Source organism: Drosophila guanche, unplaced genomic scaffold (assembly GCF_900245975.1).
Source record: "Drosophila guanche unplaced genomic scaffold, DGUA_6, whole genome shotgun sequence".
NCBI classification, from domain to species: domain Eukaryota; kingdom Metazoa; phylum Arthropoda; class Insecta; order Diptera; family Drosophilidae; genus Drosophila; species Drosophila guanche.
This window is the reverse complement of record NW_022995749.1, coordinates 3,918,974-3,942,169: the sequence shown is the minus strand read 5'-3', so window position 1 is coordinate 3,942,169 and position 23,196 is coordinate 3,918,974. Positions and strand designations below refer to the sequence as shown.

Below are 23,196 nucleotides of genomic sequence, written 5' to 3'. Positions count from 1 at the left end.
CCCTATTTACTCGTCGAGTACCGGGTATAATTACAGCAAAAAAAAAACAGATGTTTGGAAGAGCAAAGGAGATTGTAAGAATGCCTTTGATCCAATCAACCGAATGAACTCAAGCAGCGTGTAATTTCAGGAAAAGTGTAAACAGCAGTGGGTCGATGTGCAGCAAGCGGCAGAAGCAGCAAAGCGGCCAATAACTTTGCAGATATAAATATAGACGCCCAAACTTTGAGAACTGTTTGAATTTTTAAAGTGACATCAAATCTCCGCGGACACCTCTGCTCATGCTTGTACTCAAAAACGCTTCTTTCTCCGATCTGCAAAGAAAAAACATTCATTTGAATTTGCCCCAGATAAGATGTGACAGACACATTAAAAAAACACCGAAATCCAAACCATTGTTACTCTAAAGAACTGGTGGATGACTCTTATGAATTTCGCTAATTCAAGTCAATTCCTAGGCATGCTTATTTTTAGATACCTAAATAGACAGATATATGTATGAGTATTCAAATATTATGATAGATTCGAAAGGTTGCTCGCTTTGTGATCGTTACTATTTTTAAACTACAGCAAGTGGAGCGACTGAACCCCAGTCTGAATATAGTTTAATGAATGATGAAGTGCGACAAATGTTCTTGCTTTTAATTATGCTTTCACACGAGATTATGTATTTTAGTGAACATCGTCAATAGCCGAGTCTATTGTCGCCTGGTACTCAGAGACTGTAAGATCTAGAGTTCAACAAGCTAACAAGTTAAAAAATTGTAATTAAATGGTAAAGGATTTATTTCTGTACATCAACTGGGGGAATATAATACAGGGCGACCATATTAATGATCATTATACTGATTAGGCTAAAGGTGTTTGTTTATATTGAACTAGTTATTAAAAGATCCAAATCATTTTCTTCCATAATGAGCTGATGGGTCTGCTGTGGCATATGGCTTTTGATCTATCCACTTCGTGAGGTCGACTTGTGCAATATTTGTGCACGGCATAATAGGATTCCTGAGAAAATTATGGCATTAATGAGTGACCTGATTACACTTTCTGCAATTCTACTTACGATCCGGAAACCGTCCTGAATGCTTCAGGCTGCATTGAAGTAATGCGATTTCCATTATCGCACAGCAAACGAGCCATACTTGCCTTACGAAGCTCGACCAATTGATCTAAAAAGAATTATTTGAGTTTATTTCATGATTGGAAATATTTTCTAGAGATTTTTAAAGTACCAGGTGTGAAGCCGGTGATTTTATCGCCGTTTTCGAAGAAAAATCGATCACCCACGCGAGTTCGGTAAAATTGTTCGGTGAGGATGCACAGAAATGTGGGACCAGCCAAAGCTCCAGAAACATGTGCCTCCAATGAGCCACCCACCGTCAGGTCAACGTCCTCGTGGCTATGGTAAAGCGACTTGAGTTTTTCAATTATGGGAACGCTGATCAAATCGGAGTAGTCCTCCCACGAGTGAGCGCGTCTCAACCCACAGAATTCTCTCATATCGTTGTATGAGGCAAGACCATGATCACGATTCCGTTGTATGTCCAATGATCTTAGGTCGGAGCCAAAAGGCATGTTTCGGCGGAACAGGAAATGCTTGATCTATTTTAAAGAATTAGAGTTACTTCACTGGCTTGTTCGTTGGTCAAATGCGTACGTACCTGTCTATCAAAGTTAATATCCGTCAACTCTTCGGGCTGCGTGGCATGGCCTCTCGTAAGAGAGTCAAAATTGTCACCGACTTCAATGATGCCAGGACGATTGAACCAATCGCTCAGGGTCAGTGAGCCGAGAACTGTTCGCATCTCCGACAAAAGGCTGGAAGCATAATTATACTATCATTGTTAACCAACAAATGGATAAAGTTGAACTTACTCTAATCTGCCTTCAATCTGTGAATGGAAGTATCTAAAGGCTGCAGTTGCGTGCTCATTGAGAACTGAAGGATCAATATTTAAATCAAAATCATTGACATAGCTGCCACCCGGGGCCTTGTAGATCAGGCGATTCTTTAACATATTCTCGGCACCCAGGAAAATAGGCAACCACTCATAGTAGCTTATCTGCTGGTACTGGGCTATATTGATTTTGCGGGATTCTTGGAAAAGTGTGCGGTCATCATAGTGGGGATTAAGCGCTGCCAAAGCATCGGCAATTCTGTTGTGCTCGCGCAGAAGAACTGTTTGCAGGATCGCCAGGCCGGGATTCTGATTGACTCGCACATCGCCGGACCTGTAGCAGACCTCGCTGGAATCAACTGCATCGCAGTCGCCGGTAACGTTGCGGGATAGTGGTAGCCACTTGCCTCCGTTGCGCTCCTCCACAATCATGCGACCCCCTTGGAACTCTCGAATGTCGCTGTTCTGCTGTATTGAGTTGCCGTAGACTAGCGATAGATCCAGATATGATGTGACCACGGTCAGTTGCTCTGCAGGTCCGCCCGCGTACTGGCAGTTGGAGTCGCGATCTGTGAGGGTTCGCACAAAGTTAAGGCACTCCGTGCCCACCTGGGAGTATGCCGGATCGTGTGGGGGTACGATGATGGCAAAGCAAGTTTTATGTGCTGTGTCCAGGCCAATGAGCCGTCCATCATCAGTGCAGCAGCGAGTCGGATGTTTCTCTGGGGGGGGGGGGGGACAGAGTCAATCAGAAATATGGACTAGCTTCGAATAAAGAGCAATCCACTTACTTGATTGAGTGCCACCTGCCTGCATGCTCATGTCGTGCGTGATTATTTGACCCCACTGCATGTTGTGGAGCGTAAATTCCGGATCTGGTACGTCCTGCTCCCCGAAAGCCACCAAAGAGACTAGTCGAGCGCTTGGAAGTTCCTCTCCAGTAACCGATCGAGTCGGTGCTGATATGCCGTCAGCGTATTTAGGTGTCAGCAGGCGACCATATCTAGGGAGAAAATATGAGGACCTGACGCAAGTCGGAGTGCGTCGAGGACTTACCTAGTGTTTGCGACTCCTAGTCCAGGTTGCTCCAAATGGTTGCAGGATCCATCCAAAGTGCGATATGCTGTTTTCTCACACACTGCGGGGGATTGAGCGCAAGCCACTCGACCTGGGGTTGGAAAACTGTAGCCATAGGGAGTAATGGGGGAGCCAATTGCAGGTCCAAATGGTGTTTGCGGTGCTGGTGAGGTAGCTCCTGCTGCACTCGGTGGTAGTCCATTTCTGTAAATAAATATTAAAAATGCAGCTCTACTGCAGAACCTACTGCAACTTACCCAACTATGTACGGAGCTGAACCCTGAAGATAGCTAAATCCATGAAAATCGGGATAGGACTGCTGGTTGTGCACAATATGGTAGCCCGTAGAAACTTTGAGTCCCAGTGTGTTGCTGCAGAATCCCAAGAGGGTCAGAATAAGTACTTCTCGTGCACTGTTCATCTGAAATGAGAGCAAAGATATTTCAGAATATCTATTTGGGTAGTAGGGGTTTATCTTTTTTCTATCTTTGCTATTCTGTGGTATGTACATTGATTTGGCTTCGACACGGCGAGCTACCAAGACTACCAACATACATATGTACATGGGTATATGGGTCTTGATAGTGCAGCTGGTGCCGACGAGGTGATTGGAGTCTAGCAGCAACATCGTGGACACATTCATGTTAACCGGCCACTCGCAGCAAGTGAACTATAAGTGGAACGCTTTGCATTTTTTTGCCGCGCATTGCCAACCAGTTGTGTGGAACCTTTGCATTGAGCTTAGCGATCGATCTGGGCTCCTACTCCTGTGGCCAGGTACGGTCGCAGCAGGTTTCGTCACAATTTTGGTGCGCATTCATTATTATTTATTGCGACATTTTAGTACTCGCACGAGCACAAATATGTTCATTGCGGAGGCTGTACCTGAAAGTCTGCGCTGTTGCTGGTATTTACCCAAGAGCCGCTCCAAGCACAATGGAATCAATTTAGATTCGTGCTCAGACTGCAAGCGTGAAAAGTCTCATAATTGTTGTTATGGTAACTGCATATTTGACCAATTTGCAAGCTACTTATGTAAACAGACTGAATTGACAGTAATAGTTGGCTTTACATAATGAATTTGTCTGCGCACAGCCTCTGCCTCTGCCTCTGCCTCCGCCCCGAATTCGTTCTGCCGACCTCCCAGCCCCTACGGCCTCGTGCACCACGATCCACAACCTTTTGTAGAAAAGGCCAGCTGCATGCAAATGCGCAGATATCGGATGCCGTGGCAGAAACAAAGGCAAACCCTGTCAATGTTTTAATTGCATGCTGCACAGAACAATGGACCAGCCAGCACCAGTGTGATCGGACCAACTTTAATTCAAATTCGTGCCAGCCCGCAATGATTCGACTTCTTGCAGTCTCGACTCCTCCCGTCTACCGTCTTAGTCTATGTGTGTCTGGTTTCATGTAGCGGTTCCAGGAAACTGACGAGCGCTGCGCCAGTTGTAAATTTGTTTTTCTGAACTAGGTCACGGAATGATTGGAAGTGCTGATTGACCGGCTTGACTTTAGTTTCTAACTCAACTCTAATGGTATCCGCTTGTAGGCAAAACAAATCAAAGTACATACTTGCATTTTAAATAAAGCTCGATGCGGACACGCCAAGGCTCACTCCAGTTGTTGGTCACGGCCGGCCGTAAAAATATGTACATACATACATACATACATGTGTATGTTGGAGGCTGTATAAATACATATATGTATGTATGCATGTATGTATGTATGTGCAAAACTAAATCACGAATGATTTGCAAATATAAATATTCTTTTATGCAATCACTAAATTCCAATTATCCCTGTCATACATATATTCACACACCAAATGATATATACATAACTATTTATTTACATATGTCCATACGTATGTATGCATACAGCATATAACATATACACGCAAGGTAAAGCTACTTAGCTCCTTGTGCCAAAATGGTCTGTAGCTGGGATCCCAAGTCTAGCCCAATACGTTTTTCATTTTGGCCACAACAACCAACGAATTGGGAAAATTCGAGCAAATTTTTTACAACTTTAACGACTTCTAATTAAAAACGAATTCATATCTTCCAGATCTTTTTGGTGATCATTAAAGTGTAAAATAGTGCATGAGACGCGGGATGAAATGGGCAACGAAATGATTGATTTATTGGTAGACACAGGTTGAGTTTACCTGCTGCCATATAGAGAGTAAAGTTTTAGGCATCAACGGGGTACAGTACAACATTATTGCAGTCTTATTAAAGGCATTGAAAACTATGCAAGTACGTGGTGCGCACACAAATCGAAAACATTCCGATTTGTCTGGCCGATAGAGTAACAAGCACTAATTGAAATGGCCATTTTAAATGAAAGTGTCCCAAGCGTCAGGCACCCTAACGAAGCAGCTGGCACTGCTCTGGTATTTCACGTTGCCCACAAAATGTGGTAATCACCACGCAACTTCTGAAACTTGCGCGTTAATTACAAAATATTGCTACGTTTTGAGCTTGAAATCAAATTTATGCAACGTAGTGACAGCTTTTCTCAAAACGATGTCAATATGCAATTACATAGCCAAAAGTCTCATGTCGGTGGCGCAAGATATTGGAAGCTGGTGCACCGTACTATGTTTGTAGATACATATGTATGTATGAGAGTCACATGATCAAAACCACACCGTTGCCCACGCTTGTGATGCTGGTTGGGTAGAGGGGAAGCAATAGGCAGATCATATGCCGCCATTGTCCCCCCATGGCCGAAGTCAAGCAATTTTTCATTGCAAATTTGGTAGCTATTTGGATATTTTCACACATGCCATATACGCTTTTCCGCTGCCTAAGCGGTCTTAAGTGTAGATGAGCCGCACTAATTGATTCTTTACTGTGTTGTGCCGAATTTGTTGAACCAGTTTGTTGAATGCAACCAAGAGACATTTTCTGTTCGCAGCTATTTTGGTGTTGTAGATGAATGGATCTTATTCAGCAAAAGATATTTTATCGTTTTATAATGTTCATTCGTTCATATTCATTAATATTTGAATTTTTTGGCCACAACAAATCGTTCAGATAATCCAAATATCATATAATTTATAAACAAAAACGATATATTTATTTTTGAACCCGCTAACATTTGTTTGAAATTTGCAATCTCACTTTTTTGAAGGATATCCTTTTTCATTGACCTTTTTAGTTGTAACCTAATTTCACAAACAATCCAATAAAAGGGAGCCATAAAACTAGCTAATCTTGTGGACAATTGATTGATTAATTGGATAAATATAGAATTTTAGTGCTGAGTATCTTAACTAGCTAGTAATATAAAAAAGAACATTAAAATCGAGTAAAATGAATTAAGGCTGACGGTATATTTCGAAAATGAGAAAATATTTCAGTTTTTTTTTGACGGTCGTGCGGTATATTTTATCGATACATCCGCGGTCACATTGATAAGAACCGCAAGGTTCTTTTAATGGAAAATTTACATTAATTTTACACAAATACAATCTCAAACTTAAGAAATCCGGTGATCACTCGCAGTGCAAATTGATCTATATTTAAGCGCAAAGTTAATTCAAGTGGCAAAGCGATCACACTGCACTTTGGTGTGTTGCGTATTTCAAACCACCTGTTACTTGTCATCGACAACGCGTTTATCAGCCGTTCAACTGAGAGCAAGCAACTTTGGTGATCTAATTTGAACATAAATATCTAATAAAATGGCAAGCCAATACGAAGGATACAAGTCGCCACTCAGTACAAGGTACGCCAGCCGGGAAATGCAGTTTCTGTTCAGCGACCAATACAAGTTCTCGACATGGCGGAAGCTCTGGGTTTGGCTGGCAAAGGCTGAGAGCTCGCTGGGTCTGGAGATAAGTGAGGCGCAGATTAGCGAAATGGAGAAGGAAATACATAACATCGATTTTGATGCGGTTGCTGAGGAGGAGCGGCTCACCAGGCATGACGTTATGGCGCACGTCCACATCTTCGCCAAGCAGTGTCCCACGGCCGCCCCTGTCATCCACTTAGGGGCTACTTCGTGCTTTGTGGGCGACAACACTGACCTGATTGTTCTGCGGGACGCTCTCCAGTTGCTGCTGCCTCGCATAGCATCTGTGGTGTCGAGGTTGAAGCAATTTGCTGAAACCTACAAGGACCAACCCACGCTGGGCTTTACACATCTGCAGCCAGCGCAGCTAACCACTGTTGGCAAGCGCGCTTGCCTATGGATTCAGGACTTGCTAATGGATGAACGAGCGCTGTCTCGGTGTGAGCAGGATCTGAGATTTCGTGGAGTGAAGGGTACCACCGGCACCCAGGCTTCATTTCTTCAATTATTTAATGGCGACGGGAAGAAAGTAAAACAGCTGGATCAACTGGTTACCGAGCTGGCCGGCTTTCAAAAAGCGTATGCAGTCACGGGCCAAACCTACACAAGAAAGGTAGACGTGGAAATTGTGGCAGCTCTCTCCAGTCTTGGTACTAGCATCCACAAAATGTGTTCTGATCTGCGTATATTGGCTTCGCGAAAGGAGCTAGAGGAACCATTCGAAAGCACTCAAATTGGGTCCTCTGCTATGCCCTACAAGCGGAACCCCATGCGTTCGGAACGCTGCTGTGCATTGGCTCGCCATCTCATAACCCTGTTCAGCAACGCTGCCAACACACACGCAACGCAATGGCTGGAGCGCACTCTCGACGATTCGGCCAACAGGAGAATTACCTTGTCCGAGGCATTTTTGTCCGCCGATGCCGCCCTTCTGACGCTGCTTAATATATCTCAGGGTCTGGTGGTGTATCCCAAGGTTATTGAACGACACATTTCCCAGGAGTTGCCCTTCATGTCTGCGGAAAACATAATAATGGCTATGGTTAAGGCTGGCGGCGATCGCCAGATTTGCCATGAGAAGATTCGTGTCCTCTCGCAGGAAGCCGGAGCCCAAGTCAAGCAGCACGGAAAAGATAACGATTTGGTGGATCGTGTACGCAAGGATCCTTACTTTGCTCCTATCCTTATTCAGCTCGACAACATACTGGATGCTCGGACATTCACTGGACGGGCTAGTGATCAGGTAGATGAGTTCATTGCGGATGAAGTTGAACCTGTGCTGGCCCGCTACGCTAACGCCTTAAAGGTTGTTCAAGATGTCAAACTAAATATCTAACGCACTGTTTGTTGTCCTAATATAAAACTCGAAGTTCGAATTACAAAAATAAATGTTTTGATTAATGTGAGAAAATTCAAAAACAAATTAATGAGTATTGAGCATAGAAAATTATTGACTATTGCAACCAATGCAATGTCGTCGCCTGAGCTTATCGCTGAATTCTAGGGTCGAGATCTCTGGCAGTTAGACCCCCAACGTGTTTTATATTTCTTCTTGCCTCTGCGCCTGCTGCCAGTTCATTTACAATTAGAAACCGCAAAACTAAAAACTCGGCACCCGTGTACGAGGTGGCGTTCTTGATCCAAGGCAGCAAAGATTGTAATTGTTGCCTTTGCCTTTCGCCACTCAGACTGACATATCACGACTGCCGCGTTCCACGGACCAGAATCGATACTCTTTACTTTTCATAATATTGTATGTATGTTTTTGTGTATATGCAATGTGCACCTAAATACATATTTTATATATATTTGACTGATGTTTATGTAGCTTAAAAGTAATACGAGCAATTTAGACATTTACTCAACATCCGGAAAGCCGTGTGAGCAGCTTAGTTAATGTAGAACTATTAGACAGTTATTAAATCAAGTTTTTAAATGTAAGCTAATGTAGTTTAGCTAACCCGAAAACGCATATTCCGGTTTTTAGTTAGCTGAAAGCCTTATATTTAATAACCTATCCGCTGAAACCAACTCCCTGCATCTTTGGCAAAAACTTGGGGCTTGGGCGGAATCCGATGGCTTTCCATTTTTCCTTTGCTTTGAATAATAACCATCAAAAAGTGAATTGTAAAAGTGTGAGCTGCTCTGTACATGCACTTGTGGTAAGACCAACGCACACAGTTCACTTCACTTCAATTGTTTCGTACAATTACATTAGAGGTAATTATGATTGTCTGTCTTCGCGCAATTGTGGCGTCCGGTTAACACGACGGCAGTGACAATGCCAACCAGAGCAGAGCCAACACGCAGAAGGGGGAATGAGAGAGATGTATGTACAGACGAGTATGTATAACGGAAGTATGCGAAGAAAAATGAGCACATGAGCACGCGAGACAAAAAAGACGGCGGATTCTTCGATGGTAGGATGCGGAATGATGTAGCAATTTCGGGTTAGTTTTCTGCATTTTCTTGTTAATTCCCTTCGCAATTCCCTTCTCCAGTTAGTCCCCTTGATAATTATCAATCATCTGATCCCCTTTTGAGGCGATTTGTGCAAGGAAATCCCGATATGAAATGTGTGATTGGCTCAAGTTGCATTAAAACGTATATAGCAGATCGTGTGGCGCCACGATCGTCTCATGATTCAGGCGCCACGAACGGTTTCCGTCTAAGTGAAGCTGTAATCGAGACCAATTATGGATGGATAAAGTTGTTAAGGCTAGCCGCTACCGGCAATAGCCAGTTGACCGTTTTGCAGACTTTGCTTTGGCCAAGCCAACGAGCATGTGAGGTATAATGAAGACCTTGACTTTGACACTGAATGGACGCTAAATAGCACTGGAAGCGAAGCTCCCAAACAGGTTGGACTCGAGTCGTCACATTCGCTTTCTTCAGCTTGCATTTAGTTCGGTTCGTGTTCAGAGTTCGCTAACTGCAGATCGGCGTAAACAAAGAGATTTCCTCTATCTGAAGTTGTCTTCGATATAGGATTACAAATTTTTAATATACATTTGTACATATGTATGTATGTATGTTTGTATATGCATATGGACTGTAATAATTAATTAAATCCTGAAAAGATTACTTAATAATCCGAAAATTATGGAGAACCGAGGTAAGACATTGATGAATGTGATAAAAGCCAGTAGCCAGCAAATACATTCCACACACATTTAACCGAATTAATGATGCAATTATTTTATTAGATAAAGTTATTCATTAATTGGTTGCGCTCGTGGCGTGGTTCTTGAACACAATGCACCCAGCCCCCGCACCTGGCACGAGCAAAGCTCACGCGCCGGTCTGTCTGGTCTGTTTGGCTTGAGCAATGAAATTTCTTGCAACGCCTTCGATTTGCAAACAATCCTATACCATGTGCTATCGGTGGTACGGCTACCATTACCCAGTTCGTTTGTACGCCCACTTCTCTTGATGTGAAATTGGTAGCTAACACCCTGGCTATCGTGGCATGCCATTTCTCAAACTATTTTCAAGCATTTAAGCTGGTATTTAGTCATTTTGCGCTTTCGCACTTTTCGACTGGTTCGCTATCAAATATATATCGCCTCTCACAATCTTCTCTCTACTTTCTCAACCAGATGTGGAAAGGCAATAAGCACCAGAAGTACATTAGTAATGATTTCCTTGGATCATAAATAACATTTTTATATACATTTTATGAGTATTATGCACATGCTAATGCATGGGATCAACCAAGACAAACGGATATGTCATCCACTTTAGCTTTAGTGCCTGAATATTATGTATCCAAACATGATTTACATACCTACTTGTACTCCAAAGACCGTTCGTGGCTTCCTTCTCTGGGTTTTTCAATTAAAAGCCAACACAAGAAATTAATTTTCAAGCCAAGTGAATGGCAAGTCGTCAAAGTTGTGGATAAGCGCATTCATATGTACATATGAATGTATGTATATACATTCAGATTGATGTATAAACTTTTACATTAATATTGGATCGGGTTTGCATAACAGGCTTAAGATTCCCAATGAGAGAGAAAGTAAAGCCCATGGGAAACCGTGAAGTTGTACAGACAAATATGTACGTACGTCTATGTCACAATCAAACGAAACCTGGCTGAAAGAATAAAACATGGTCTGCCTGATTGTCGAAAATGTCGAATAAATCACTCGCATATGTCAGTGTCTCTGTACACTTATTTCAACAATGCTCTAATACTGAAGTCACCTCCGCAGACTCTGAATGATGGGCGTGACCAACGGACGGCATTGTTTGAACGTTTTTGTTTTTGTTTTGGAGGGGAACGAGAGCGGACAATGTGACTTTATTGGATTGAAAGGCTTTGCCGATAGCCCAGTAACGGCAACGTGAAGGTCACTCTGCTTGGAATATCAATATAATAGTCTTAGTTAGGTTTAATAAAAAGATTTGTAACTTTCAACGTAATTGTTTGCCACCAGTGGCAAAAGTTGCTTGCTGTTAGCGTTGGAGTGGATTCGCAAGCAACATTTGACCGTAATTTATATTTAAATGAGCCACGGCAAGCAAAGAAACCGGTCTCTGCGGTCTCATTGTGCGACTCTACGGCTTGATAATTAACTGATTTAAGGACAACAATTAACAAATCTACGCAAAATATCTCTGAGCCAAATTCGTTTTAAAGAGATTGTTTTTACGTACCTAATGTGGACAATTAATTAAATAATAGTACGAGTAGGAATGCACAATCATGGAGCATATTGACAGCACCAAGCAATTGAACCAAATAACCCGAAAATTCTTTTTTGGTTGGTTAAAATTATAACAAAAATGAGCAAACAGTAAACGGCTAAACAGGCTACTGGTCTAAATTACTTAAAGTCTATAAATGCCATTGACATTTATATCCAATCGACTTTAATAGAAATTGTTCTCTACTCGTACATTTTCAATTATTTTTCGAAATTTATCTTTTGGTACTCGATTCTAATCACACTCACCATGGGTTTCGGCTGGTTTTTGAAAATTTAAATTTAAGTTTCACTTGTATTGCTGGCCACTTTATCTTTCGAGCCCAAGCATATTCCCTCAGAGATATTTGAGCACTGTTTTACAATTCACAAGTTTGGAGTGCGCAACCGCGAATTCCACGGTATGGTGAGCAGAGCAAACTATTACAGATTATGTTGGTTTTCCTCAATTACTATTGGCTCGGCTCGGCTCGGCTCGGATACAATTCACACATTAATTAGCAGCTGCCTCTCGTCACAGTTATATTTATGCACTTATGCACACACCTGCCTATCAGCAGGGGAGTCTGGCGGTAATCCGTTGGCTGGACGTTGACGATGCCTTCTGGGTTGTGAACCAGATCGGTTATTTGGTTGGTTAGTTGGTTGGTTGGTTAACTGTGGCAAGGCCCAAGGCGAACTAACTGCGCTGCTGATGGTTTTGGGCCTTTTATAACGAATCCGAATCCAAATCCACCCCAACAGCAGCAACGACAGCGGCAGCAACATCGGCAGCAGCAGCAGCGTCGGCGCCAGCAGCTTCAGTGGCGGCGTCGGTGGCGAGCTGCGCTTGCGTTCGCTTCACCGTATTCACCGTTTGGGCCTGGACATAGTCGAGAGCAGGCACTGCGGCGGAGTGGAGCACCGGCTCACCTGTGGCTTCGAGTACGGGAACCAGTGTGTAAATCAAAAAGTTTACTTGCTTTTTGCCTCTGCTCCAGTTTGAACATACAATGTAGTGGGGCCCAGATCGCGGTATTGAAAAAGCTGCCTTATGCTTTATGTAATTTATGTCGAACAGTTGTCGTTTTTGGCTAGGATTCGCATAGCAAAGTCTTTCGCAGTGTGCTTGGCGCCATTGCCTGTATGTATTGCCATTCAGACACACAAACCAACACACAGACAGGAACGAGCACTCATGCGAGCTTCTGACCTTTTTAAGTGCCAACTTTTGTAACGCGACTCATCGTATGGGACGCCAGCTGTGACCTAGGGAGATTTTCTTTCGAAAACATTACAAAACCTCTGCTGCTGCTGGCTCTGCGTGACCGTCGTTATGGCTAATTGTTTTCATTAATTAAACATTTGGACCGTCCTCGGTCTTAATGTACATCGCTTGGAACTTTTCAATCCAATTAGATTGACAATAAACTGGACACCACATTTGGTGCTATTGCACTGACAGCCAGCCGGAGGTCCAAAATACATTTTACCTGAAATTTCAGACTGTTCAGAAAAGTGTTGGCGCTGTAAAGCAGATGGAACTTACCCTAGTCCCTTGGCAAATCTTTCCCACAGCCATCACTGAAGTAAAGGTGCAAAGATTCCTGCTCTGCAATATCTAGACTGTAGAGTGAACATTTGGAAATTGCCAGCGTGTTTACCGAGTTTCCTTTAAAAGTCTTGACAAAAGCAAACAATTACCGAAAGTGCACATGAGTTTAATAATTTTTTGGCATCGCAACGTTAGCTAAGAAACTTGTTTCCGTTGGTAACAATAAATTTGAGATTAATTGAATCAATTTGATCATTTATTAAACCCTGAATAACCCGTGGACCGGATTGCTCGCTGCAAGTGATTTTTGGCAAAAAGCGCGTAATTACCAAATTAATTCGTTATAATTGGCAAGCCTAATACTGCTACAGATACCAGAAAAACAATTGAACAGCGGCAACAACTGGACAAACTCGAATAACTCTCTCTTTCTTGACATGCCAAATGTCGATTTTATAAGTCACACACGCTTACATAGTACATACAATGTAGTAATATGTGTTCTGGCAACCGGTCGAGCCTTGAAACATACGATTTAACCCATTCCGAAATGAATCAGTGCTTAGTGAGTTTATCTTTTTGCGTCGTTAGATGAATGGCAAGAAGCACAAGAAGCATCGCACTCGATCAAAATCAAATGGCTTAGGCTTGAAATATGAAGTTCGTGATGCCAAACCCGTGTGTGAGGCGTCTCCTAGAACTTTGTGACAAACATGGCCAACAATATTGATATGAACATTTTAGTAGAACATCATGTTAGCCGGATGGCTACTCCTCATACAGATATGTACATATGTATCTATGAATTATCAAATGTATGTTTGTATTTATGTATTTACATATTTTTTCGCTACATCGAACAGAACAAGCTCCATCGACTGTTCCATCTGGGTCAACAAAATGCAAAAACGACCGACTAATTCTAATTACTCTAATTATTCTGAAAACCAGTTTTCATTATATCCCTGTAATGATAAACGTGACAAACATCCACAAAAACATTGTCAGACTTTTCCGGCTTATTTAAATGTTTTGTAATCTTTAAATACAACTTTGTGGAAATTGGAAATTAAAGCTGGGAAACATACAAAATAAATACTCTGCTCGCAGGGAATTAAATGAATATGAATATGTATGTAAATATTTAGGTCTCATTCGGCAAACAACTCTTTTTTGAGTTCAAAATTTTCAGTGACTTTTTTTTTCTAATATTCAACATAAACTGAAGTACCTGGTCAATGCGGACTCATTGTCTGCGACCAACCAATTTCGCTGTAGCGATTAAATAACAACAACAAAAATATTTAGGTATATAATTTCAACTCAATTGTGAAGTCAACCTCTATCTAGCTATCAAAGTCTATCTCTTTAGGTGCCAACAATTAAATCTTATCAGCATTTTTGCAGCGACCAAGAAGTGTGCGGCCAAGCAGATTGACGTTGGCGCTCGTAAAAGAGCCATAACATATTTATAGATGATCTATACGAAATTTATAAAAATAAACTGTTTTTAAATCTAAAAAAGAGAAGAGCGGACTCATTCATCATCAACTTTGTTTTACATAATCCTGCGTGCTGACTCATTCTAACACACCCACTAGCAATCGAAATTCCAATAAACTCAATTCACTCACTCAGCTCAATTCACTTTGCAAGCATTCTATTGGACTTACGAGTATGCTTTGCATGGAATTGAACCCAGCAGGGCTCTAGTATTAAAATAACAAAGTGAAAGTAATTAACGTACTTATATATTTGAAAGTATTAATTAAGTGGAAATCAGGTTGAAATGGAATGGTAGAAATACATATATGTCCACATGAATCAGTACAAAATCTCCCTCAATTTTGGGTGGTCCACTTTAGTTTTAATGAATTTGTGTTCTAAAATATTTTTAAATGGTTTTTTATAAACATTGATTGTTTAAAATTGTAAAGTAGATGAAGATTGCTATGCATAAATAAATAAATGGCATATCTAGAGCGCTTTGCTGATCATGATCATCGACTCAGTTCGCTGTGCACCAAGGCTATTCCAATCAAAATGTATGGCAATATTAGAAGACTTCGTTTAGGTTACCATTTGATTGGTCAGCCTTTTGACGAGCGCGAGCCAGCTTGGCAGACAGCTCTGACGAGCGGATGGTTTTGTACTAAAATGGAAAAAAATATTACTGAATAAGATGGTCTCTAAGAGGGGGTCTAAGATGGCTCACCTCGCAGAAGTTCTTTTGCAGCACGATCTGTGATATTAAACGACGACTCTCCCGCTGCCCAAAGTAACTTTCGATGGTGTGTGGCGAGAGCGCGAAGATCTCCTCGCCGCTGAGGGTGTGTAGACGCTTAACTATGTTGTCGGAGAAGCCCTTGCCTCGCAGCCATTCCTCCACCTCCTTGGGCTTGGAGTGCTGGGTTATGAATATTTCAGGGGTCTTTAGGATTTCGAGGTCCTTGCGCCGCTGCCTCTGCTGCAGCATAACGCGCAGCTCGTCGTTCACATCGTCCTGCAATATGAAGGACTCATCGACGGCATCGCAGTCGTTGCGTGCACGCATCGCTGTGAGACGAAACAGATGACACATGCCATATGTAAATGGTAGGAGAATTATTTGTGAATTAGGACTCACCTGCCAGTGCTCCTGCCGCTGCCATGTTGCGCTTTAGGGTGCCACTTGGAGTTGTTGGCTGGCTGTCGCCCGCCGGCGGCATTGGTGGGGGAACAGGAACATTGGGCATGGAGTACGATCGTGGCATGACCTTGACGCCGCCCGCTGGCTGCTGTGGCTCCAGGTCTGTTGGTGCCGAATACAAGGCCATAGTGTTACGATACAGAGGATGGTTGGCTTCACTGGCCTCGCCGTTCTCCTGCAGCGACATTGACGCCAAAGACACAGTGTCGTTGGAGTTTCCAACGTGTTCAAAGTTATACGGCGTCAGCACGGTATTGGGCACGTATCCAATACTTCCGTAGGAATTGCGTGCCTTCCACCAGTTGCGGGAGTCATCAATTATCTGGGAAATGGCATTGCAGTGACTGAGTTAAAGCTAATGGACTTTGAATTGCCTACCTCCAAGTACTCGCCCTTTGTTACTTTCAGCTCCTTGTCGTTGGTAGCCGACTTGTTGTAGGCCACCTCTGCGATCTTGACATTGCGGCTCTCCAGCCGACTAAGCCAGGTGCGATTACCACCTGGACTCGGGGGAAGTGGTATCGGTGAGGGCGTTGTTGTTTTCTTTAGGGCGGGTGCTAGGTACTGCACCTCTTCGTCCACAACCCAGTCCGGCGACCAGTCGTCGTAGAATATAGGATGATACGAGCTCTTGTGGTCCTTAAATTGATCTTTAGGCAGCGTCCAGTTGGGTCCCAGACTCTGCCACAGGTGCTTCTCGTTAGAGTCTAGCGTTGCGCTGAGGAACCCAATGGTTTCGCGACGCAGCAGCGGATTGACGACGCCCTCCGGCAATTTGGCGTCCACGTAGATGTCGTTGCAGACAGTGACAATCGTTTGCAGAGATATGAAAACGTTGTGTATCGGATCCGTGCTCTTTGTGAAGTGATTTTGCAGTTTGACAGAGTAAATAAGTGCCAGCTTCACTTTGGCCAGTATGTCGTGGAACTCGCTCTCAATGGGAGGACGCGATCGCAGCACGAGTAGACCTTCACCGTGAGGATTGTGCTGATCCTTGCGCAGCTTGAGCTCGTTCAGAGCTTCTGCCGCATAGTGGAGCCTCGCCATGAACCGCTCAATGTCCTCAAAACAGTGATTAATCACCTGGACATCCCTTTCAGTTTGCTCACGATCCATTGCATTCTTCTCGGCAGCAATGCCGGCCACGGCCGCTGCTATTCCGTACTGGTCCTTGGGTTGCTGGTTTCCCGGTCGTTCCGGCTTGGGCAAGCGAATGGGTGTTTTGTTCCGATCGATCGTGACGGGCGTACCCTTGCTCAGCTGCAATACCCATGAGAATTAATACATTTGGACTGTCGGAGTGCTTGAGCGTAACGCTTACCGTTCGCAGATCTTCCACCAAGTTTACAGAGCTAACATCGGCCACCTAAAGCAAATTGGGAGTTTGGAACATTATTAACTGATTCCACGGACGTTCGATCAATGCTCACCTGGAAGATGTGCATCTCGGTATTGCCCAGCGAGATGCCAGGAACCGAAAATATCAATATGTTGTTGTAGGCCTCCTGCGGATCTTCGCTAACGAACGCAGTGGGTTCCGTGATCAGGCTGCCGGGAAAATTCTCAATCTCCCGCATTTCGTTGTCCAGCATCACCAGCCACTGGCCGTTGAAGCTCATAAACATCTTGTGAGGCCAAATGCCCCCCGTCTTGTCCAGTTCAATAAGCAGTTTCATCTTCTCCTTGGGCTGCTTTGTTTCCGCCTCATTTTTGAGCTTAAAAGTGGCCAAGTGCTCCAAGGCATAGGTTGGCTTTATCTCATCATAATCCCCATTCGCCAGACCTTTGGATGGGACTCCATTCTCATAGCCATTACGTGGCATCCTGCAGAATATGAAATATAATGTGGAGTCGAAAGTTGCTTTGTTGCTATCTTTTCTATTTTCAATTGTATTATAATTGTGGGCCTATCTCTCTGGATATTTATTTACCCATTCGTAACTGATATGGGCCGGAAATATTTCAAGGTTCTGTAGCCAGCTTTGACCATTTTGGACGACGTGCGGCAGTACAATGCGAAATCAAAGCGTTAAGAGAAACTATTGTAAGTGAAAGATCGCTCTCTTGAATGCCTATTTATATAAATGAATATATACACAGGTATATGGATGTATGTACATATATTGAAGGGTATTTTCATATGGTTCACTTGTGGTCTGGGTCTATATACGACGAAGTAGCTGCCTGCTCCGATTAGATAAGAGAAACTGAGCACCACCTTTTCGATTGGCTTTGAACCTTTTTGCTGGATTGTTGTACATTTTCAGCTATCGCACTAACACTAGCCAGGAAATTCCTGGAACATGAAGCAATCTTTAATGAAAGCACATTACATAAAGGCCCGAATAGAAGTGGTAAATCGTCATTATTTTGTTTGTGATTATCGTCCAATTAGTAATAGGTCTCGCAGATTTATTACTTCAACTGCCATGACATCAGATCCTCAAGATACCAAATATACAATGGTATCGCCAAATGGGTTTTGCTGGCGAGAGCAGGCTTTGGGCCATATTCTGGATCTTGATTTACGAGTCTAGATCCGAACACTGGAACGTGAGACGAGCAAGTGGGGTTACCTTGGGCTTCACACGGTTTCCTCACACGATGCTCCTGGCCAAAACTTCCACTCTCGACCCGCAGCGAATCAAATTCGAACTCAAACTAACTGGTAATGGCCCACAACGGCGCTTCGGCCCGGTATCAGGTATCAGCTGGCTCTCCCGCACACCCTTCCGTCCCGTACCGTCTATTAATTGATTGCCTGAAATTGCTTCAGTTGTGTGTATGTTAGAGATTCGACGAGACCCAGCCATGGCAAAAGCAAAAGTTTGTTTTATCTCTGCGGTCGCCTGTGCTGCGATTGTACTGCATATCGCTTGATACTCATTGGCACTATTGGCACAATCTTATCAGAACGGTCGCACCGTTCTTGCTGAAAAAATAACAGAAATCCCACCACGACAGAGAGCTCTGCTCCCAGTATCGTTCACAAGGTGATCGCATCAAACGGTCAGCCGTCTCTTCCATGAAACCCAAAAAAGAACGCCCAATCGACGAGTCAGTGTTAGATAAGCAGAAATCGCTGCTACGATTTCTTTTAAAACATTTTTAGCATATCTGCTAACAGAGTGAAATGTCTACACCGCAGCCGTCTGTACAGCATGATGGAATACTCGTTGCTACATTTACCATTTCCATGCACATAAATAAACCTATTTTAATTGGTTAGTTGCGATATCTTCTTTTTGGGTTGACAGCCACACAAGTGTCTCTTCCATCACAACCTTAGAAATCACGTGAAGATTTTCTTATGACGAGACATTATTTTGTATTCACTTTTCTTTTAAACAAACCACAGAATATTGAACAAATTTTGACTGAAATTGAAGTACCGGGGACAACCTTGGCATCGCGAAGACTGTGGTTCCTTGATCAAACTATTTAATAATTATTTGAGCTTAAGACAAATTACAAAATCATCTTGATGTTAGCCCCGATTCTTTCTGTGTCATCCGCTAGACCACATTGTCGCAATCGATCAGTTGATTGCTGTGAAAAAAGACACAAAATTAACGATTAGGTAATTGGTAGTAAATTGTTGTAGGCGAGCTTATCACAAGGGGATACTGAAGTAGATATCAAGCTATGAAAGTATGACTCAGCTCAGGCAACAGGTGATAAATGAGCTGTTGATGTGAGCCCCTTGAGAAGCGCCTGCGCGACATCACCATGCACTGACCTTGCTGAAGGCAACTGAAAGATATTCTGCGGCGTAGTCCTCAACTCTGAGTTCAGACACAAGAGTTTGCTTCCATTCATGTATCGATAATCTTCCAACAACGAAGCGGACCAGGGTGGAAGATCTGGCTCTTGCAGATGTCGCTGGTGCACCTTCGCAAATTGCTCGGCTAAAAATAGAGTTAAGTATTTAAACTGTGTAATACATATTATTATATATGATGGGTAGCCTACAAAGTATGCAGCCAAAGGTAGCACCGACAGTTCCGTTCACAGTTCGCTCGGCAATTCCGCCCACAATTAGGTCCACATCAGTCCAACTAGCATAGATGCTCTTCATCTTATCCAAAGCCTTTCAATGAACAAAAATTATTTATGTAGATTTGACTGGAGGATGTATGAAAGCGCGTTGACTCACATTTTTGGGTATAAATTTCTCGAAATCACTCCAGCCAGTCACTGGTCCAATCTGGCTGCACACTTCCAAGTATTTGTAATAGGGTTGGAGACCGTGGTCCCTGCCGCGCTGAATATCGAACGCTAGAATATCAGCATGTCCTGGTTTCGTGTTCTCGTGCCAAACGACCTGCAAGAGCGACACAAGCCTTAGAGCATTGAATTCATTGAGACTTTTAACTTACACCACCCGCATAGGAGGAATCCATTTTCAAGGCACGTTGGTTGAGCACACTGTGCAGTATTTGGTCCAGCTTCTTCGCCGTGTACTGAATTCGGGGCCTGTAAATCTGGTCCTTCAGCACAAAAAGGTCTGTTGGCACAGTTGGCGTCACTGTGCTGGAAATTAAAATTAGAGTACACACGTAAAGCAGTCAGCGGTGTACTGAAAAGCAACTCACTTTCGAACATAATTATCGTCGTCATTTTTGGCTAGGTTGTGGAGCTCATTCGGTAGCATAGAGAAATAGAAGCGACTGGCAGCCACTCCGAACTCGTTAGATATCTCAATAGCGCTTTGGCGACTGCTGGGTTGGTGCGTGGCCAGTACCTCTGAGGTCAGTTGCGTTCCGAGCACTTCCGGCAGCCACTCCCGCATGATCACGCGTCTGTAGATGTCCACATTCACCGCCTTGGCCGACTGGAAAAGCTTCTCGTCACTCCAGCTGGGATATCGCTCCATCAGCTCGGCTGCAAGTCGGTTATGGTTGCGCATGAAGATTGTGTAAACCAGTATGGAGTAGGGATTGCTGTTAACACGAGAGTCGCCCGCCGCAAAACATGTTGCATTTGCACTAGCCCCCCACGCACAGAACGAGTGTTCCTTGTAGTCCGTATCGGCGGTCATTGGCAGAAGGTCATTTAGGTGTGCACCGTTCGATGTTGACTTCAGGTTTCCGCGAACGAACGCTCTCATCTTTCTCTCAGCTGCAGGCGTGAAGCCATAAAGTTGGGACAAATCCAAGTATCCTGTGGCCTGGTTCAGCTATTAGCGGATATAAATCAGAACTCGTACCATCCATGGAGCATAGGTACCAACCTGCTCAGCCCCGCCAAAGTTACAGTCGGCTACCGCGAGAGCGCTCCTTACATAATTGAGACAGTTCGCCCTGCCGTACCTTCCGCTGGCCTGAGATATAATTGGCGCACAGGCCGGATGGTTGTGCCTCGGTTGAAGTTTATTCTGATCCCGGTTGCAACATTCTATCGGTGCTCCATTGCCTATGAAAACAGAAATCTTGAAATGAAATACTCTTTAGATGAACCTGAAATTGAGAGTCGCTGTCTTCTTACTCATCGATTGCGAAACGGGCTTGCTAAGATCGTGTTCCACAAACTGGGCCCACTGCGCGATTCCCAAATTAAGGTTTCCATCTGCGTGGTAGCGCGCCTGTTTCGCCTTCTGAATGTTGTCGGGCTCATAAAGCGCCACACTAATGGACCATGGAGCAGGCAAGTGATCCTCTGTAAAAGTCTGAAATCATCAACGTATTAAAGTGGAGCCATTTCTGGCCAAAGCCAACTTCTGAAACGTACCTCATATAACCCGTTCTTGTAGTGGGGGTCAAGCAGTCTCCTAAACGCATGGTGACCCTCCCTCTTGCTCTTCAGCAGCTTAAGGCATTCGGATCGAAGAACGCTGCCCTCTGGCAGGGGCTTGTTTTCCAGATATGCTCGACATTCTTCACCTCCAATGTCATGGGGCAGGCATTGGGTGTTATAGACGAAGAGGCTAGACTTGAGGATCTTCAAGGCAATTTCACTGTCTTCGTTTGAAGCCCTGTTGGGCAGTGTATCCAGAAGTTGCACATGCGAGAGACTACCGTTTTGGACAGTAATTTCTGAGCTCAGAAGGTTTTCCTCCAGTCTGAAATGACAAATCCAGCAATTACATGTTTAATAAATACTAAAAAGGATAGGTATTAGCTAGCAAAGATATTAAATGACGGGATACGGAAATGATTTTAATATGCACTTAAATGTTAAATATTAAATCTTTTAAATTAGTTGGATTATCTTTGGAACATATCAAGGAAATGTTAAATTCTTGGGTTATTAAATCTTTTGAATCAGTGTATGCTGAAAAACGTCCCTTTTTTTTGTTAACTAATGCATTTATATGCATTTTAACGAACCGTTTCTGTCTGTTTATTGAGTCCAGTCCTGAGCTTACGAGCTCTTGCCACTTTTCTGATGAAAGACCGTCTAAGAACGCTTGTACATCTGGATTTATAACTTCTCGTGCTAAAAGATATGAAAAGTCAAACAATTTATTAAGTATATTTTTCACTTGTTAATGCCCACATGGATTTTGGGGAGCCAAGTATCACAAGTTCTGACAAAAATTAACAATGAGTTTCCTACATTTTTCATACTGTTCCACAAACAGCGAACTAAATGTGTGTTTTCCCAGTTGAATTGATATGCACGAATATTACTTGCCAATATTGTCCTTCGTCTATGGGAAATTTTTACCGCGAATTAACGCCGCTACTTTATTATCGGCTACTTAGTATACCCTTGAACAATTTTATTTGTGAATTTTCATGATTTGCGTCACAAAGTGAAACAAATATAGGGTCAAAGTAGCTTGTGTCTGTTTTTTATATTGCAGTATAAATAGTATAACTGGGCGTTAGAAATTGTTTTCGAAAATGTTTTTCAAGTGTGTGACTTACGATGTGGGATCTCCAACCGATTATTCAATGAAGATGCCGACGTTCCTATTACTACAGTCAGCATGCAAAGGTAGATGTTTAGAAACATTTCACTTTGTTTGTTCTTCACGATTCAGCTTATAAAGTAAGTGTAATTTAAGTCACGTAGCAAATGACTGATAAGGAAGTAGCCCGAACTGCGTCTCAGAAGACGCTACTCAGCGCTATTCTGATAATTTGATTGGAACGTCAACGGTTGAGAGCGGCTCATAGACTACTAAATGCATGAAAATTTCCACAACTGGAATCCGCTGAGCCGATCATTTATCAGGCATAATCAACGTCATAATCAGTGTGAGAGCGCGAATTCTCTCTCGGCACTAACAATACGACTTGCGACTGTAAGATACCCGCTGGGCACTTGGTAGACAATTTTTCAAATTAGATAAAGCTATTCAAAATAAACACCCTTACAGCTGTCAAAAGACAGCACACAGACATCATAGAAAATTTGTGAAAAATAGTTTCCCTTTAGCTGACTACGGTGTCGGTGTCAATTTCACTCAATTGATTTGACATTTCGGCCGTAGTAACCGGCATTCCTTTCCAATTCTCAGATTTTTGCATT

At 43.2% G+C, this 23,196-nt stretch overlaps 4 protein-coding genes across 5 annotated transcripts; 1 reads left to right on the top strand and 3 right to left on the bottom strand.

Annotated features, from left to right (window-relative positions):
- Positions 1 to 768: 768 nt before the first annotated feature.
- LOC117585816 (peroxidase) lies at positions 769 to 12,174 on the bottom strand. The gene is made up of 9 exons (XM_034275545.1): positions 11,744 to 12,174; positions 3,236 to 3,399; positions 2,958 to 3,182; positions 2,693 to 2,904; positions 1,879 to 2,623; positions 1,665 to 1,821; positions 1,236 to 1,605; positions 1,067 to 1,172; positions 769 to 1,008 (listed from the first exon to the last, which is right to left on the bottom strand). Exons 1-9 carry the CDS (start codon positions 11,744 to 11,746, stop codon positions 900 to 902), a joined length of 2,091 nt encoding a protein of 696 aa, XP_034131436.1. The 5' UTR covers positions 11,747 to 12,174; the 3' UTR covers positions 769 to 899.
- On the top strand, positions 6,425 to 8,193 carry LOC117585818 (adenylosuccinate lyase). The gene has a single exon (XM_034275546.1). It carries the CDS (start codon positions 6,673 to 6,675, stop codon positions 8,116 to 8,118), a length of 1,446 nt encoding a protein of 481 aa, XP_034131437.1. The 5' UTR covers positions 6,425 to 6,672; the 3' UTR covers positions 8,119 to 8,193.
- A 2,589-nt stretch (positions 12,175 to 14,763) lies between the features above and the next one.
- LOC117585814 (epidermal growth factor receptor kinase substrate 8) lies at positions 14,764 to 18,448 on the bottom strand. 2 transcript variants are annotated; one of them, XM_034275542.1, is made up of 7 exons: positions 17,649 to 17,707; positions 17,148 to 17,541; positions 17,039 to 17,083; positions 16,096 to 16,977; positions 15,655 to 16,039; positions 15,244 to 15,584; positions 14,764 to 15,180 (listed from the first exon to the last, which is right to left on the bottom strand). In XM_034275542.1, the coding sequence occupies exons 1-7, from the start codon at positions 17,705 to 17,707 to the stop codon at positions 15,085 to 15,087; spliced, it is 2,202 nt and encodes a 733-aa protein (XP_034131433.1). In that variant the 3' UTR covers positions 14,764 to 15,084. The 2 variants fall into 2 exon arrangements, with proteins under 2 accessions (XP_034131433.1, XP_034131434.1); XM_034275543.1 differs by lacking the exon at positions 17,649 to 17,707 and adding an exon at positions 18,294 to 18,448 and having other exon boundaries at positions 15,085 to 15,180.
- A 647-nt stretch (positions 18,449 to 19,095) lies between these two features.
- LOC117585815 (peroxidase) lies at positions 19,096 to 22,852 on the bottom strand. The gene is made up of 11 exons (XM_034275544.1): positions 22,590 to 22,852; positions 22,047 to 22,155; positions 21,448 to 21,778; positions 21,205 to 21,385; positions 20,951 to 21,132; positions 20,313 to 20,896; positions 20,097 to 20,250; positions 19,874 to 20,041; positions 19,690 to 19,807; positions 19,457 to 19,625; positions 19,096 to 19,266 (listed from the first exon to the last, which is right to left on the bottom strand). The coding sequence occupies exons 1-11, from the start codon at positions 22,675 to 22,677 to the stop codon at positions 19,233 to 19,235; spliced, it is 2,118 nt and encodes a 705-aa protein (XP_034131435.1). The 5' UTR covers positions 22,678 to 22,852; the 3' UTR covers positions 19,096 to 19,232.
- Between the last annotated feature and the right edge of the window lie 344 nt (positions 22,853 to 23,196).